This window comes from Hypomesus transpacificus, unplaced genomic scaffold, assembly GCF_021917145.1.
Source record: "Hypomesus transpacificus isolate Combined female unplaced genomic scaffold, fHypTra1 scaffold_31, whole genome shotgun sequence".
NCBI lineage: Eukaryota > Metazoa > Chordata > Actinopteri > Osmeriformes > Osmeridae > Hypomesus > Hypomesus transpacificus.
The window spans coordinates 97,588-114,073 of NW_025813837.1; the positions used below are offsets into that span (position 1 = coordinate 97,588).

Sequence of the window (16,486 nt, forward strand, 5' to 3'; positions counted from 1 at the left end):
TCCCCACACACACAGGAAGTAGAGGAGGGTTTTTATCTCCCTGTCCGTTTCACACATTGCAGCAGTCAATCCTTGGGCGTCTCTCTGGTGTAAGTGCAATTACAGTATCAGCTATCAGATAACAGAGAGAGGAAGAGAGGAGGGGGGGATGGAGAGAGGATGGAAAGAAAGGACAACAGGGAGAAAGAGAGAGAAAATGTGCAAGAGAATGACAGAGAGAGCGTGAGAGAGAGGGAGAAACGGAGAATGAGACAGAGAGAGAAAGACAGAGAGAGAGAAAGAAGGTGAGAGAGGGTCAGAGAGAGATGGAAAGTGAGAGAGATGGACAGAGTATTGAATCATCTTCCCCCTCCAAGGTCGTCACAGACTGTGTTGTACATCTCTAGGGAGAGTGTCTTCTCTCTCACACACAGTTCAGTGCAAACCCCAACTGAGAAGAACCTTACTGTCCAGCGCCCTCGTCCCTCTGACAGGAAACCTAATGATGCACACTGTTTTCCCCGCAACTAAGGTCGAGAAAGTTTTATAAAACTGTCTGCAGACAAAGTTTTGAAAAGACAGCTTCCTAGGGCAGGCAAGAGCACATTTGCAGCTTCTAATATTTCTTCATATCCACTGGGGTCAAAGTGTAGAAAAATATCCCACAGTCCTTTCCATGTTATCTGAGTCATTTATTTCCAGAGTTTTATTTGAAAGCCCTGTATTGTGCAGAAAATAACATATACTATGTGACTTGTGTGATTGATGATTGGTTGGTGGGCCCTGAAATGAAAACTGATGGCATTCTTCAGCAATAAAATACTTTTTTTCTTGTTTGTACCGCCTAGTGTATGATTATGATACTGTATATAACTAGCTGAATGTCTGAAATGGTTTCTTAAAGGTCCTATTATTCCACAGTAATAAGAGAGTTCAGCGGAAAATAATGTAATGCTAGTTTTGGGCTGTAAGGGTAACAGGCCCTAACAGTCAATGTTGGGTTTAGTGTTAAGGAAATTAGCATGTCTAATGCCTGGTCATGGTCAAGGTTTTCCTTGATAACGGGAATTAGGTATGTGTGTGTGTGTGTGCTTGCGTGTACATGTATACTGTATATTGTATGAGAGAGGAGACCTTATGAGTTACGGCAAGAGCAGTCTGAAGAGCTGGAACAGTTTGGTATAGAGATGGTAAACAAGGTTGTCTCTGAGAAAGCAGCAGGTCTGTACGAAGTCATCCAGCTAAAGACCAGGTACACAGTCAGCACGCTGTATCAGAAAACATCCATCTTTGAAATCCATTGACACTGACTTCCTCGCGGAATGAAATAAACAGTTTCGTAATATCAGCCATGTTCAAGTCTCGGTGGGCGAGTCTAAGGATTAGCGACCAGAAATCCAACATTTTCCCTCCCCCTTCATGCAATTCCTGGGGCTTGGACTCGCTTCCAGTTCAACAGAGTTAAGAAATCCCCATTCCTAAGCCAAGGACTTGGATAAAAAAAATAGTGTGGGATGAAGACAGGGATGCAGAGAGAGAGAGACAGAGATTCACTGGGCCTCATTCCTCAAGGGTTAGATGGCTCCCCTCGTTCTCCGTCACAGTGAAACTCTTCTTCCAGCCGCCTCGCTCTTTCTCTCACTTCCTCACTCTTTCTCTCACTTCCTCTCGCTCCCTCACTTCCTCTCACTCCCCGCCCCCTTTCCTCAATGTCTAGCGTGAGGGTTTATAGCAGGCGTGGGCCTCAAACGCACGTACCGTAGACACACACGTGCTCGTGAGCACACACACACACACACACTGTATAATCATGCTCATGCACACACACATTTAATGTTCCACACACACTCGTGAGAGGATCAGTCTTAAGTCGAGAATGCCTCTGTAGTCTGTCTACCGTGTCAACAGTGTTGTGGGAATCAGTGCTAGCATGTGGCTAGCGTGCTAGCCGCCAGGTAGACAGGAGGGATTCACGAGGAGTTCCCATCCAGTCCATGTCATGTGACCTTACTGAGGCGAGGGGGGTTGCGAGCTGCATGCCCACAGCCTCTCTCTGAAGACATCTGCCGCATGGATGACAGACTGTCGCGGACGCTAACATGCACAGCCACGCACACACGCTAACGCAGCTCTACACGAAACCTCAGCCGTACGAACACAGAGCCCAACAGACAGACAGACACAAGTTAACAGTGTTACACAATACATCATATCCACAAAAACACACTGACAACACATCCTATTCAGGTACACACAAACACACGCACGCACAGTCGAACGTGCGCCCGTGCCACTGCATACGAAAGCACCATTCCTGAAAGTCCCTGAGGTAAAGTTAGCATGCACATATTCTTTTCATGAGTGACACACACACACACAAACACACACACACTCATACCTTTGAACACATGCGTGAACACACACACACCACGGTCCCGCGCTGAGGGACACACTTAATCAACACACTGGAAACCCTGAGATGCCTTCTTCTTCTCTCTTCTTCTCTCACTCCGCTTCTTCGAGGTGATGGGGGAGGAGCCTGGGGGTTATTTATCAAACCAATGTTCGCTGGCGACAAAATCCAGCCTTGGCAGCTCAATTAGTGAGCCGGAGAGAACAGAAGGCTTACTCCGCGGCCCTGGGAAGTAGGCTAGAACAAAGTAAAGTTGCGGTGATTGAGTGATGCGCCGTGCAGAGCAAGGGGATCATCAATCCACTATTAGATTAATTGGGTTCAAGTGGCTTTGCTATTGGCTGCAATTAAAGAGAAGGTGAGCCCGTCCTCGACAAGTGACGAGACCGTAATACACGAAGTGACACCAGGTGTGAGTGCATCAACACGCGCGCACGGTCACAGAGTGTCCACGCACTCACTGCAGTCCCCCACACATACACACACAAGTACATACACGCACACGCTTACACACACACACACACCCTTCACGCCATCCCTCTTCAGTCAGAGAGTGGTGGTGGTCGACGTCATCACTAACCATGTACTACAGTAGGAGGCTAGCTTCAGTTTCCCCGTCCTCTCAACCCACCTCCTGCTCCCACAGACGTGTGAAGGTGCCACTTAAAACACCATCATCAAGCATGAGGGGAGAGTGACGGGAGAGCTTAGCACTCCATGCAATCGATATGCACCTACAGATTGCACTGGGAGAGGTAGAGAGAGAGGGAGAGAATGGAGGGAGAGAGCGAAAGACAGAGATGAAAGAAACGGAGAGAGAGAATCCCCACCTCAGGCTGATACAACAGCTTGAGGCCTAAAGGGAGGGAGAGTGGGGGGGAGGGAACGCAGGGAGAATATTTCCCTGTCCAGCACAAACTCTATAAACCGAAAAAAGGAGACTCACAAGTCCACCCGTAAACATTCCCGATCTAAAACAGAACCACGGCGTCGAACTCGGCGAGACCCAAAGCTCTGTTTACATCTTCAACTTTCCCCTGTGCTCGCCGCGTCGCGGCTAATGAATACTCAAGCAGCGAGCGGACACGCTCAGACATAACATCGTTAACGGCTGCTTTTGTGGAACACAGACCCCCTCCGTGCGACAGAAACATTGGGGGAGCACAGTTGGGTGCTCAGCTCGGTGGAAAAGCGCGAGAAACAAAAACAAAAAAACAAAAAGAGAAAGCTCTCTTGAGGAGAAACCGGTCTTCCTCAGTTCAGTCGGTTCAAGCTCGACACGGGCCTCTAAAGAAGATGAGAGGAAGTCTGAATGAAGCCTCCCACCCCTCCTTTCCTCCGTCTTTTCCGCTCCCCTAGCCCTGTCACCTAGCCACAGAATGTCCAACCGAGCTTTGGAACCTTTCAACCACGGCCCTCCATTCAGAGAAGTTCAAGAGTGCAGCAGTTGACCTCTTCAAATCAGTCCCATTTTCATCCTGTCTCTACAAAATGTTTTGTTTGGAGATGGGAGGGTGGAGAGACAGGTCTTCATGGTCTGGCACCTCGTCAAAAAGCCGAGGCCAGCATGTGTCATCATGGCCAAATGACAGTTGGTGGCCCTGTGTTGGAAGGTGACACCAACTGACAGAAGGTTAATTTGCTTTTGGGGTGCGCAACTCCTCGGACAGCTAACCATTGAGGAGAGAAACAAAAATGGCTGGATGGTGAGGGAGTAGCCGTTGGGCTTGGCACCATTTCTGTGGCCTCTCCATCACTACACAGGCACTTCCTTCACCTGCTGACATGTTGGGCTGCAATCAACAGGAAGGCCCTGTCAAAGAAAAGCAGACAGATACATGAAACACTTCCTCCGGCCTCTCCCCAGAGCTCCCTATTCCACCCGTATCCCAGACTCCCAACACCCTACTTCCTGTGTAGCCCGGCCAATTAGGCCCTTCAGTGGCGCCGCGTGGCGGTGAGGCTTTTAGACGGCCGCTGGCGAGGGGGAGGACTGTCACCGGTTACCCCGGGATACCTGCCTCGTCTCTATAGCATCCCGCTGCGAGAGCGGCACACACGCTTCCACTCCTTGTCTTTTCCAAGTCCACAGGAGGCTTCTGTGTGTGTCACCTCAGCCTCCCCTCTCCCTGGTAGAAGTAGACAGCAGCTCTAGAAGGAGGGCAGTTATGGCCGCTGGCTACAGGCATAGAGAGCTGGGCCTCCACTTTTGCAGTCAGGTTCAGTCAGTCGTCCAACTCCCTGCAAAACTCTACACACTTGACCAAACCAGACCAGGCCCAGCCAGACGACGCCAGGCCAGGCCAGACCAGACGACAGCGGATCTAGCCGGATCAGACCATGCCAGACAGTGAGATATCTGTGCCTGCAGGAAGCAGACATGTGATTATGGGGGCCATAGATAAAGACCAAACACACAGACCTGCTTAGGGGCTTCATTACTTCTTTACCCCCCCTTCCCCAACGACCTTTCTCTGTCCTCTCCATCCATGTACCCTCTCAATAACCTCCCTCTCCCCTTCCCCCTCCCCCTCCCCCTCCCCCTCTCCCTCTCCCTCTCCCTCTCCCTCTCCCTCTCCCTCTCCCTCTCCCTCTCCCTCTCCCTCTCTCTCTCTTCAGTAGGAGCTGGCATGTCGATACTCTGACTGACAGCGTGGAGGTCTGCAGCGCCCCCACCAAAGGTTACGCTAAGGGGCTCAAATCCTGAAGATTCAGAGGATGGAGGGATTGGAGGGGGTGGGGGCACGGGGAGAAGGATAAGGAGAGGGAGGTAGGGGGGGTGAGCTGAGCTGCTCATAACCTGCACCTGCAGACAGAAAAGAAGGGGGGTGGGGGGGGTGGAGAGGATTTTGGGAGGCTGAGAAGACAGATGTACAGGAGGCTTGAGTAGGCCAGCTGCAATGGAGAGAAAAAGAGGAGGGAGACAGGAATGAGCGGGTAAGGCAGAAATAGACAAGTAGAGAGAGAGAGAGAGAGAGAGACGGCGAGAGAGCGAGCGAGTGAGCAGAACGTCCACTGCATTGTAGATATTAATGATGATGGCGTTGCCACGGCAACCCCGTCCGTCGCCCGACGACGGATCAGTGTGTCGGAGGTCCGTCGGCCGACGGTCCGTCGGCGCGTCTGCGACCCATTTCAAAGCAGGACCACAGACGCAGCGTTGACGAGCGGAAACTGGAGACGAGGAGATTCAACCCCCAAAACTCACAATTCAGCCAAACCGGCACCTCAGGAGAACGTCTGAAATGAGGTTCAGCATGCAGCCTGCTGTTCATCATGGAGACAGGCAGCTGTGGCTCTCTCTGCCTCAGACAGCAAGGCCAGTGTGCACACTGCTGCACCTTGACGGATGCTTGGGCTAGGGTTAGCTAACAGCTAGCTACCCAGTGTCTGGCTGGTGTCTGGCTGGTGTCTGGCTGGTGTCTGGCTGGTGTCTGGCTGGTGTCTGGCTGGTGTCTGCCTGGTTTCTGCCTGGTTTCTGCCTGGTTTCTGCCTGGTTTCTGCCTGCTACAGTTCCTGGCTGGTGTCTGGCTGGTGTCTGGATGGTGTCTGACTGGTGTGTGGATGGTGTCTGACTGGTGTCTGGATAGTGTCTGACTGCTACCTGGCTAGCCAAAGGCGTTTACAGGCTCATCACATACCCACACACAGACCCTGGGAACTCCAGCATGCACAAACACACGTACGAGCCAACGAGGGAAAAGCTCTTATTGAGTTTGTGGAGTGTAGAGGGGTTGACGTGAGGGGAAGAGGGGGAGGGGGGGAGCTGGGGATGGGGAGGGATGAAACTTCATATTAGCTGTCTGCATGGCCACCACAGCAAGTCACCTCGCTCCGGCACATGAATAAAAACATTGAGGACAGCTGGGAAGCGATGCAGGGGCTTCTGGGAAACACGACAAGGAGGAAATTGCCATTCGGAGCACACGAGGAGGCTGAATCTGACAGGGATTCAAGAGGGAAGCTAAAGGCGTTTTACTTTGTAGAGGGAGGGAGGGAGGGAGGGAGGGAGGGAGGGAGGGAGGGAGGGAGGGAGGGAGGGAGGGAGGGAGGGAGGGAGGGACAGAGAGGGAGAGAGAGGGTAGGGAGGAAAGGGGTTCGATACGAAGAAGAAACAAAAAACGAAATTGTCACAGCGACGTGGGTGTTGGAGACAGAAAGGGCACCTGGGGTACCCATTACGACCAATGATGCGTGTATTGCACCGTGTTGTGCATGCGTGTCATGTGCGTATCGTGCATGCGTGTAGTGTGAGTGCGGGAGGGTGCGTCAGTTGAGGCTGGACGGCAATCTTACTAGATGGGTAAATGAAAAGAGCTCTGGGGGGGGCAGCTTGAAATAAGACCAGATAATCCTGAGGACTGCTGGCCTGGTGCATCCTGGGGGGGGGGGGGGCAGGAACAGATGTGAGGCTGGGGCAGGAGGCAGGGGGCTGGGGCCAAGGCTGGGGGAGGGGCCCGAGGTTGGGGATGGAAGTGAGGGACCAGGGAGAGGGGAAAGAGAGGGAGAGGGGAATGTAATCTGTCTGATTCTAGGAGCCTGGAGTGCACAGCTCTGTCTGGGATTGAGTTTGATGGTGGGGGGACCCCTCTGTGTTTGTCTGGGCCCATCTCTCACTCAGCACTCCTCCCTCGAACTCTCAATACCAACCCCCCCCCCCCCCCCCCGCCTCACCTCCTCCCTCCATTACACCCCCACACGCTGCAGCATGATAGATCGTATTCAGCTCTCACCTTCTGACTCCTCTATCTCTTTCTCTTTCTCTCGCTCCTTTTCTCCTCTCTTTCTCTCTCTGTCTGTGGTGCGTGTGTGTGTCATTTAAGGGGTCAGCCCATCTAGTCATATGCCCTTATGAAAGATGTGTGCGTGCGTTAGCGTGCGTTTGTGTGCGAGTCTACATCGTCCACACCAGATGTGGGAAGCAGCGTCTTTGCATCAGGCTACAAAACGGCCAAGAGGACGAGACGAGGAACAGAGAACACGGCCTGCCAGACAGACTAGCCACTGTGGTTGACTGTGCCGACCGTAGAGTAGACAGCTGGCCGGCAGCCACAGCTAAAGACTGTGTCCAGCAGCGGCTGTGCTCGAGGACACTGACCCTTCCTCGTGTACGGAAGGTCCCGTTCACAAGCACCCAGAGATCCCAACCACAAATACATCTTCCCCATTCTTTTGTTTACTAAAAACATAAAACAGAGAAATCCATGGGGGCTTTATATTTTTTTTCCTCCAAACCTCTGTTGTTGATGTTCCAGACAGAATGCGCCATTAATCTGATTTTAATGAGATTAAAACGCCTCCTGCAGAAAGAGAAACATCCTCTCCTGGCAGAGACGAGGGCCAAACAAAAGGCACCAACGGGAGGATCAATCTGCTCAGCGTTCCTGCCTCCCTGGGTCGAATTCTCCCTTTGTAATTATCACTTCAACCACTCCGCTTTGAGGATGCTGAGAGGGGTGGGGCTGGGGGGATGGGGGGGAGAGCAACTCGCTAAATCATCCATGGAGTGTTAATACTGTATGCTACTGTGTTTCTCTCTCTGGAGTCGCTAGGTGGGAACATCTCCTGCTTCACATTAGGGCTGCTGCTACAGAGAAACAGGAAGTGCTGGCACGGGTTTGAAAACCACAGAGGAAGTCCGCGGTACAGTGAGCTGGCTGGCCGTCAAACTCTTTCCTACCCGACAACCACAGCAGCGGGGACAGGGTGCTCCCCGCAGAGAAGAGGAAGGGGAGGAGAAGGAGGAGGAGGAGGAGGAAGAGGAGGAGGAGGAGGAGGAGGAGGAGGAGGAAGAGGAGAAGGAGGAGGAGGAGGAGGAGACACAGCTGCCGGCTGGAAGCTCCAGACCTCCGTGGTCTCCTGATCTCAGAGACCTCGGTGACCAGCAACACGCATGGTGGTCCCTCGTTAATGAACAGCTTATTTTGTATTTATTTTTACGCTCCCTTCCCTTTCCCGAGTCCTTAATGGCCCCGTCAGATTGGTCGAAACGGGTGGTGAGGGACATTTCCCAGGGTTTCGAATGTCAACGATTTGTATGATTTCTCATTTTCCGTTTTTTGAGAAGCGGGGATTGTTTTAGCGGCGAGCATGGTGGGATTGTGAGTGGCGTGCGACCGCTGGCAGGCAGGCGGCGCGGAGCTTGGGGCGCACGGGCATCTCGATGGGTGGCATCCCCAACAGCTGGCCTCACACAGCAGAATGCAGTCATAATCTGGTCCCTGTCTGGGCCGGGGAGTCGCCAGTCACACACACACACACACACACACAGAGAGACAGGCCCACATACACACACACACACACAGAGAGACAGGCCCACATACACACACACACACACAGAGAGACAGGCCCACATACACACACACAGAGACAGGCCCACATACACACACACACACACACACAGAGACAGGCACACACAGAGACAGGCACACATACACACACACACACACACAGACAGGCACACATACATACCAATACATACACAGGCTCACTAACACACAGATAGACATACAGGCACAAACACACACACACTTATTCCAGTCTCACACATGCAGCTCTATGGTTTACCCAGGCATTTTTTCGGGGGAGATGGGTAAGAGATTCCCTGCCCTGCATGTTCTAGTTGTTTCCAACACACCTGATTCAAACGAATGGGTCGTTATCAAGCTCAGCGGAAGTCTGGTAACGACCTATTCTTTTGGTGTGTTGGAAGAGGGAAACATCTCCAACATGCAGGACAGGGGCTTGAGAAGAGGCTGTCGCAGAGCATCGCTTCAAATCCAACGAGATAAGAGTCTCCACACGAGGATGCAGAGGGGCCAGGAAGTTGTTCCAGTGTTCAAGAAGGATCCGAAGCTAGGAAGAGCCTTGTTTCCTACAGTGCTGGCCGGCGTGTCGATGCAGTCTGGTGAACATGGCTCCCTCTGCCCCCTCGGCCCTGTTCACTAGACTGTATCCAACCGCTGGCCAACTGCTGGCCATCACTGTGGGAAACGCGAGTCTCTCCCCAGCTCCAGCTAGCAGCTTGTAGCGCCGATGGGGTGTGAGACATGAGTCGGACATACGTGTCGCGTCTGCCGGGCGAGACAAGCAGAGAGGAGGGGTTGAGGAAGGGCACTCTGCAGGTCGGTGTCGTCGGGCAGAACGGTGAAGCATCACCGGCGTGTCAAATTTGACAGGACGGCAAGGAGGAGGAGAAGGAGGGACAAAAGGGTGTGTGTGTGCGTGTGTGTGTGTGTGTGTGTGTGTGATGGTCGTGAGCAACTCATTCCCTCTGGGAGCGCAGGGCCAGGGATTTCGTGAGAGTCCAGCTTCTGCAGCCAGGAGGTAGCGTTCGCTATCAGCGTGTCACATTCCTCAGTCGAGCGACAGTTCCGAATAGAGAAGCCTTGGGACGCGTTAGGTCTAGACCGGGATGCAGAGTCCTGCTTGCAGACAATCGTGTCATACATTATTCACAGAGTTCTATTTTCACAGAGGTGGGATCAGTCCAGAACTTTCTCTCCTATCTGAGTAATAACGCCACTCCGTGTGAGGACATCACACGCTTACCAGCGTGAGGCCTGAGAGGGAGGCGGTGAGTTAGGGCGAGGACGACGGAATCCGCTTGCTGCCGTGCGAGGAAAGTAGGCAGAGCACTTTGGAGACGCCAGGTTTGGTTCTCCTCTTTCTCCCTACCGCTCCCTCACTCTTTTTCTCCCTCCCTCTCTCTCTCTCTCTCTCTCCTCTCTCTCTCTCTCTCTCTCTCTCTCTCTGTACCCCTCCCTCTCCACCTCTCTCTCTCTCTCTCTCTCTCTCTCTCTCTACCCCTCCCTCTCCACCTCTCTCTCTCTCTCTACCTCTCTATCTCTCTACTTCTCTCTCTCTACCTCTCTCTCTACCCCTCTCTCTCTTTTGTTCTACCTCTCCCTCACTCTTTCTCTTACTCTTTCTCTCTCTCTACCCCTCCCTCTCTGCCTCTCTCTCTCTCTGACACACACACAGAAACCCCACAGAGACTTTCTGAAGCAAAAGGCTCAGTCGCAAGGAGAGTTTGATAAATGTGGCCCAGATGAGCTGTGACACCTTGGAGGCCAATGATCCCCAAACTTGATTTCACCATTCATCTCTTCCTGCCTGGCCCACTGTACAGCAACGCTGAGGAATCCTGTCTGGGTGTAGAGCACGACTACTCGATAACTCTGGTTAGATGCCATCATCGGGGAAGAGCCAGTACACACAAGAAACATTCTTCGCTGTTTGTTGATGTTACTGATGTTAGACCTCCTTCGAATTTAAATTGAAACAAAAGCTATAAGGTTTAAGCGTCATGGAGTTTTGTGTTGGCTTGGAGGGAGATACCAGAACTACAGTCTGGAAGGGAACACCAGAGAAACTAGCAAGAGTAAAGCAAGAGAGTATCAGTGACCTATGCACTTTGTAAAGCTCTCTCTTGGAAGTCGCTTTGAATAAAAGCGTCTGCTAAATGAATACATGTAAAATGTAAATGTAAGAGGACTGACAGGGACGATGCACTGCTCAAGACATGACCTTAAACGGAGGTTGAGATGTCTCCTTTCTGGCCTCGACGATAACCATCCGTGCCAATCAACTGTGGAACACGTTACGCAAGTGGAGCTGACAAAGCCATTCATCAACGTCTTCGCTCAAACGTCAAGTCGCTGGCGCATGGGAAACAAGGTCCAGTACAGTCGACCGGTAGAGAGTTTCCATCAATCCCTGAATTGTAACTCATATCCATACATATACTGTCATACACATACACCGTGTACACCATGGTCACTATCAAGGACGGATCCTTCATGAAAGCACTGAGGAGCAGTGTGCGGTTTGCCTTCCCTTTGTTGGCGTTTGATAAAGAATGTGTTCGCTAAAGGAAGACGAGGGGATGCAGAGAGGATTAACGAGAGACGGCATCTCTCCTCCCAAGCCCCCCCCCCCTCCTCCTCTGCCCTCCTCTCCGCACGCACACCTACCTACGAAGCGAAGAAAGAGCTGAAAAAGTACACAATTGTTGCACGCGCGCACGCTCACGCACGCACGCGAAATCACTTTCTGACCTTTCCTCAAAGCAAAGGTTTATGCTTTGTTTCAATTAACTGGGGAAGTGTGTTCCATCATCTTAGTGGCTGACACACACACACACACGCACACAAACACACACAAACACACAAACACACACTCCCTAATGAAGTCCCTCTTTCACACTTCTTAATTACTTTCTTCCCAGCCCTCAGTGCTCCTGTTCTGGAGAGTCTACACGAACAATGCAGGCAGGGTAACGGTGGAGTTCATTAATGATCCACAATCAGGCCTTCTCCATAGTGCTTTCAAGCAGACATTAAAGAGCCACATAATCAACAACTCAATATTCATTGAGGCGATGTCTTTGTGAGAGAACTGTGGCAAGCCACAATGCCCTGTACTAACCCCAACAGCTTCCACCTCCCTGCATGACATCAGAGACACTACGAACGTTGTGACCTGTCTATGGCCTAATGAGTTATTCTTGTACAGCGTGCGTGTGCATGTGCAGGGGAGGACCTGTGTGGACGACGGTAATCCCAAACAGGAAGTGGACTTAAGTACGAGGTCTGGAGTGCTCACGGGAGGCTGGCGGAACGCCACGTCCTTGCCACGACCCCGGTTCTACGATGACGGATCAAGACACACACATGTAACAGAGCACGTAATCCCCCTGATCTCCCCCCCCAGCCCCCCCCCCCCCCCCACGCAGAAGGCCCGGGGCACGTAGCGAAACGAGCGGACCTGGCTTTACGTGAGCCAGTGCCGCCGCCCAAACAACAACACTGTTTACACGGGTATGTATTTCCTAAGACGAATCAGCAAGCTGAGAGCCTTGTTTGGGTGGTGCTGACTAGACTCCCCTAGGAGTCTTCCGTTCTAGATGAAACGGTGTTTTGATGCACTCAGGGGTGAAGTGGATGAATGGGAGCTTTGGGCATTGCAGCTTATCCATCCACTTGAATTCATATTTATATGGACTTAATACTTTAAATACAGTGCATATATGTGTAAGCATGGAATCTAGGTGCTCCAGCAAGCACGTCGTGCCACACGCAAACACACACGCACAACCACAAACGCACATACACACCAATCCACACGCACACACACACACAGACCCTCAGCTGTGCATACATAACGTTCATATCACACCATAATCCAATGCCCTCCAAAATTAGGGGGGGGGGGGGGGAGGGGGGGATTATACACATCATTATGACTCGTTACAACCTTCGCACAATCCACATCATCACAACCGCTGAAGATAAAGCAACAGTGCAACGGGCAGAAAAACATGCTAATTATCTTCCTTCAAGCTCATCTGCTTTGCTGACTTCAACGCGATAAAAAAATCGGCTTACCTCCGTAAACCACAGCAATTAATTGTAATCTGTTTTAATGAGAGATCACTTTGCCGTGCTAATGTGGCTAATTACAGCCAAACAGGAAGTGCTATTGACTTTGACTTCTTGCCATTAGGACCTGATGAGTGTGCTGATGTGTAAATGTTGCAAGTCCCCCCTCTGTGGTCCTACCCCCATGGTCCCGTTTGGCACACACACACACTCACACACACGTTCCCAGCAGCACGTCCACAGACGAGCTGTGTGGAAAGAAGGCTGCATTTTAATTTTGGGTGAGGCTAGCTGACATGTGTCAGGAGAGAACCCACTGTGTACCAGAGATTCTTAACCATTATCGACACATAGAACTAAAGTGAACTGGGAGTTGGGTATGATCCGGCAGAAGACGCAGCATCTGTGGCGTACAGAGTGGTTCATTGGTCATTCCTTTGCTGTGATACCCGGGGACGGGTGTAGTTCAGTGGTAGAGCATTTCACTGTGGATCAGGAGGTTTAAATCCCCTCTGTATGACGCTCTGGATCAAAGTGTCTGCCAAATGAATACACTATGTCCTCACATGTAGATAGACAGTACCCGAGTCACATCAAGGGATGCTGATCAGAACTGTTAGCTCTAGGTGAGGTATTTATTAAAACCAACAAATTCAAGGTTGACAAATTCCCAATGTTTGCCATCGCTCGCGAGTAAGGGATTCATGACAGCAAAGAGCTCAAGTGAACAACGTCCCATGTTCAGACGATCCATGATACAAATCCACCACCAAAGAGGACAGGAGTCAACTGTCCAGGTGGGGGGTTTGTGCGAGACCAATCAGAGGGCTTAATCCCAACCTCCCGCATGCTTCTCTGCTGTGTGGAAGTTACTGCACATCCTAGACACCTCCTGCTAGCGGAGCGAACCATGCTCTCCTTCTTGGCTCGCGGCTTTCTTTGACAAAATAAGAGTCATTTCCGCGGAGCGTAACACCCGCTGTACTCCTCGTGACGTGAACGGAGGCGAGGCTGGAGAAGCGCGTGTCGGATTTGGGCTTTTCCCACCGTGCCGTGAAGCAACCGTGACGGGGCCAGGGTTCTAACGAGGCCTGTCTCTTGACGGGTGGGGTGCGGGGGTGGGGAGCGTACCTTTTGTGGGCTCTGTGCGCTTGGGTAGGTCCAGGGTGTCGTAGTTCTTGTCGTTCTCTCCGTTTTTTCTGCCTGGATGGTGAGAAGCAGAGCACATTTGTAAATGTCACCGAGTTCACTGACAATGTCAGAGAAACCACGGTGGAGGCTGCAAGCGCACACACATGTATGCAAGCACACAACGAGCGCGCGTGCGCACACACACACACACACACACACAGCAATTCTACTGGGGCTGGGAAGCCCTTAGAATAATGTAGGGCTGGTACTACAGAGAGACCAGCTAAGGGCAAGTATGTCCTCCATCCCTTCAGAAGAGATGTGGGACAAGATCGAGGGAGAGGGAGAAGAGAGTCTATGACAGAGGGATGCAAACGGTATCAACCCAATGCCCTTGAAACGGTAGAAAGCTTTGGAGAATGGCAAAACTACGAGACTAGCTAGAGGTAGAACGGAGGGAGGGAGAGAGAGAGAGAGAGAGAGAGAGAGAGAGGCAGGGAAGATACTCACCTTGATTAAACCATTCCTCTATAGCCAAGGAAGCAGCAGCAATATCAAAAACAAAGCAGGAAGAAGAGAACAGGCATGGTAAAAAAAAAAAGAAAAAGAAAAAAGCGTGTGGATTAGCCTTGACAGAATTATACATGTGAACAGTTGCAAGTCATATCTGAGGAGCAGGGGGCACAGGGGAGGAGGGGAGGGGAGCAGGGTGAGAGTCAAAAGGAGAGAGAGAGTGAGAAAGAAAGAAAGAAAGACACTGGCACTCTTGCAATGATGTGACAGCTTATCGCAACATAGCAGTGCCCCACACGAGGGCAGGCGCCAGGGTTGGCCATGGCACGGCGCCACCTTCCTACAACAAAGAATAAACCAGAGAGGGAACAGAAGAGCAATACAAACCATTCACAGGTAAGAAGTTGCAAGTTGAAACTACATGACGCTGGATGGGCCGAGGGCATAACATGGGGATCTTGATAGCCACGTGTGGTGAGAATATTGGGATTCTGGGAGCTAGTTACTGGAGCTCATGTGTCTAAACAGCTCTGAAGGATCACATGACTTTGCTTTCTGTCAGAGGGGGCTGTTTAACGTGTGAAATGTGGATCAACTCTGATTTAAAGTACACCTTCAGGGGTCTGTAACGCCTAAACACACCTCATGAACACTGGTGCAGAATAGCAGCTGTTGGGCTAATTGCTGCCGGTGTAAATCGCCATAGCGACACCCGCCTGGTGTTTTCTTGACCTCGACACAGACGGAAACTCTCATGGGAACAGAGGGTTCAGGGGTTATTGACTGAGAGATTAATGACAGCCATTGTTTATTTAAGGGAGGGACATACAGTGACAAAGCTGTGCAGCTGTAATTCAGGCACAGTTTGAGAGCGTGTCGATAAAGGCCACTGGACCTGTCTGGGGACCAATAAGATGGCAGCACGCCATGACTTCACGACCTGAGGACAAACCAACAGGACCGATCCACACGAAGCACTGCTGTACACAAACCACCAGTTTGGATGAGAGGAGATTTGCTCTCGCGAGCTAACACTGTGACACGTCTGTTCAAATATTTGTTTTCTGTCTCCATTAAATCAGAGGCGAAGATATCAGTCCTGTCTGTGTAAATACAATAGGATGAAAGGAGCTAACTCTCAAGCTACTGATATACACTGGGGGAGGAGTGCCTGGAAGCAGTACCACCCTCAACCACTAGACGTCGCTCTGTGAGACCTCTCACCTTTGGCCTTCTTCCCCCCGAAGCAGCCTGCATCGTCCTTCTTCTTCCTCTGGGGCCCTGCCGAGCCTGGGGCCTGGGGGGGCGGACGGGTCCTGGAACTTGTCGGCCCCCGGCACCTCTTTGTGGACGTGGTAGGACAGGTTCCTCATGATGCACACGCAGTTCTCCACCGACTGGGGAGGAGGGAGGCAGAGAGGGACGGCGACAAAAACACAGACAGCTTAGCCCCAACCAATCACAGAAAGGAAAAGCGATCAATGTTGACAGAAACACTATCAATGTAGACAGAAACACTTTAAATGTAGACAGAAACACTATAAATGTAGACAGAAACACTATCAATGTAGACAGAAACACTATAAATGTAGACAGAAACACTATAAATGTAGACAGAAACACTATCAATGTAGACAGAAAGACTCCTGCAGCTGCCGAACGTTGTCACGGTAACAGGTTGTGCGGATACCTTGTTGTCCATGTCTTTCTTCCCGACTGCTGATTGGAGGGCGTGGAGAAGGGCGTCCACCAAGCCCTCGCACTCCCTCAGTCTGCGCCGCGCCTCCGCACCGTCTGAACTCACGTTTCTGAGGGAGCGACACACACACACACACGGTTAGATAGACAGTTGCATTGACAGTTTGTGAGGCAGTTCTGAGTGTGTGGCAGGGCGGAAGGCAGACATGGTGTCTGTGGAGGCAGAGTGGAGGAAGGGTAGGGGGCAGCCACAATCCAAACCTTCACGAGGGACTTTGTTTAAGAGGGCTTCCAGCCATATAATCCCATTACCTAGTGCTCAGCTAGGACTTGTGGAAGCCGGGAGGCAAAGAGGCTGAGGGGCATTGAA

At 51.5% G+C, this 16,486-nt stretch overlaps 1 protein-coding gene across 1 annotated transcript in view; it reads right to left on the reverse strand.

The window, feature by feature from the left end:
* Nucleotides 1–16,486, reverse strand: part of LOC124463827 (armadillo repeat protein deleted in velo-cardio-facial syndrome-like) — a 64,507-nt gene that overhangs the window by 11,315 nt on the left and 36,706 nt on the right. Inside the window, 5 exon segments of the mRNA XM_047015600.1 lie at nucleotides 13,906–13,977; nucleotides 14,416–14,433; nucleotides 15,643–15,721; nucleotides 15,723–15,815; nucleotides 16,109–16,240. Coding sequence (XP_046871556.1) covers nucleotides 13,906–13,977; nucleotides 14,416–14,433; nucleotides 15,643–15,721; nucleotides 15,723–15,815; nucleotides 16,109–16,240 — 394 coding nt within the window.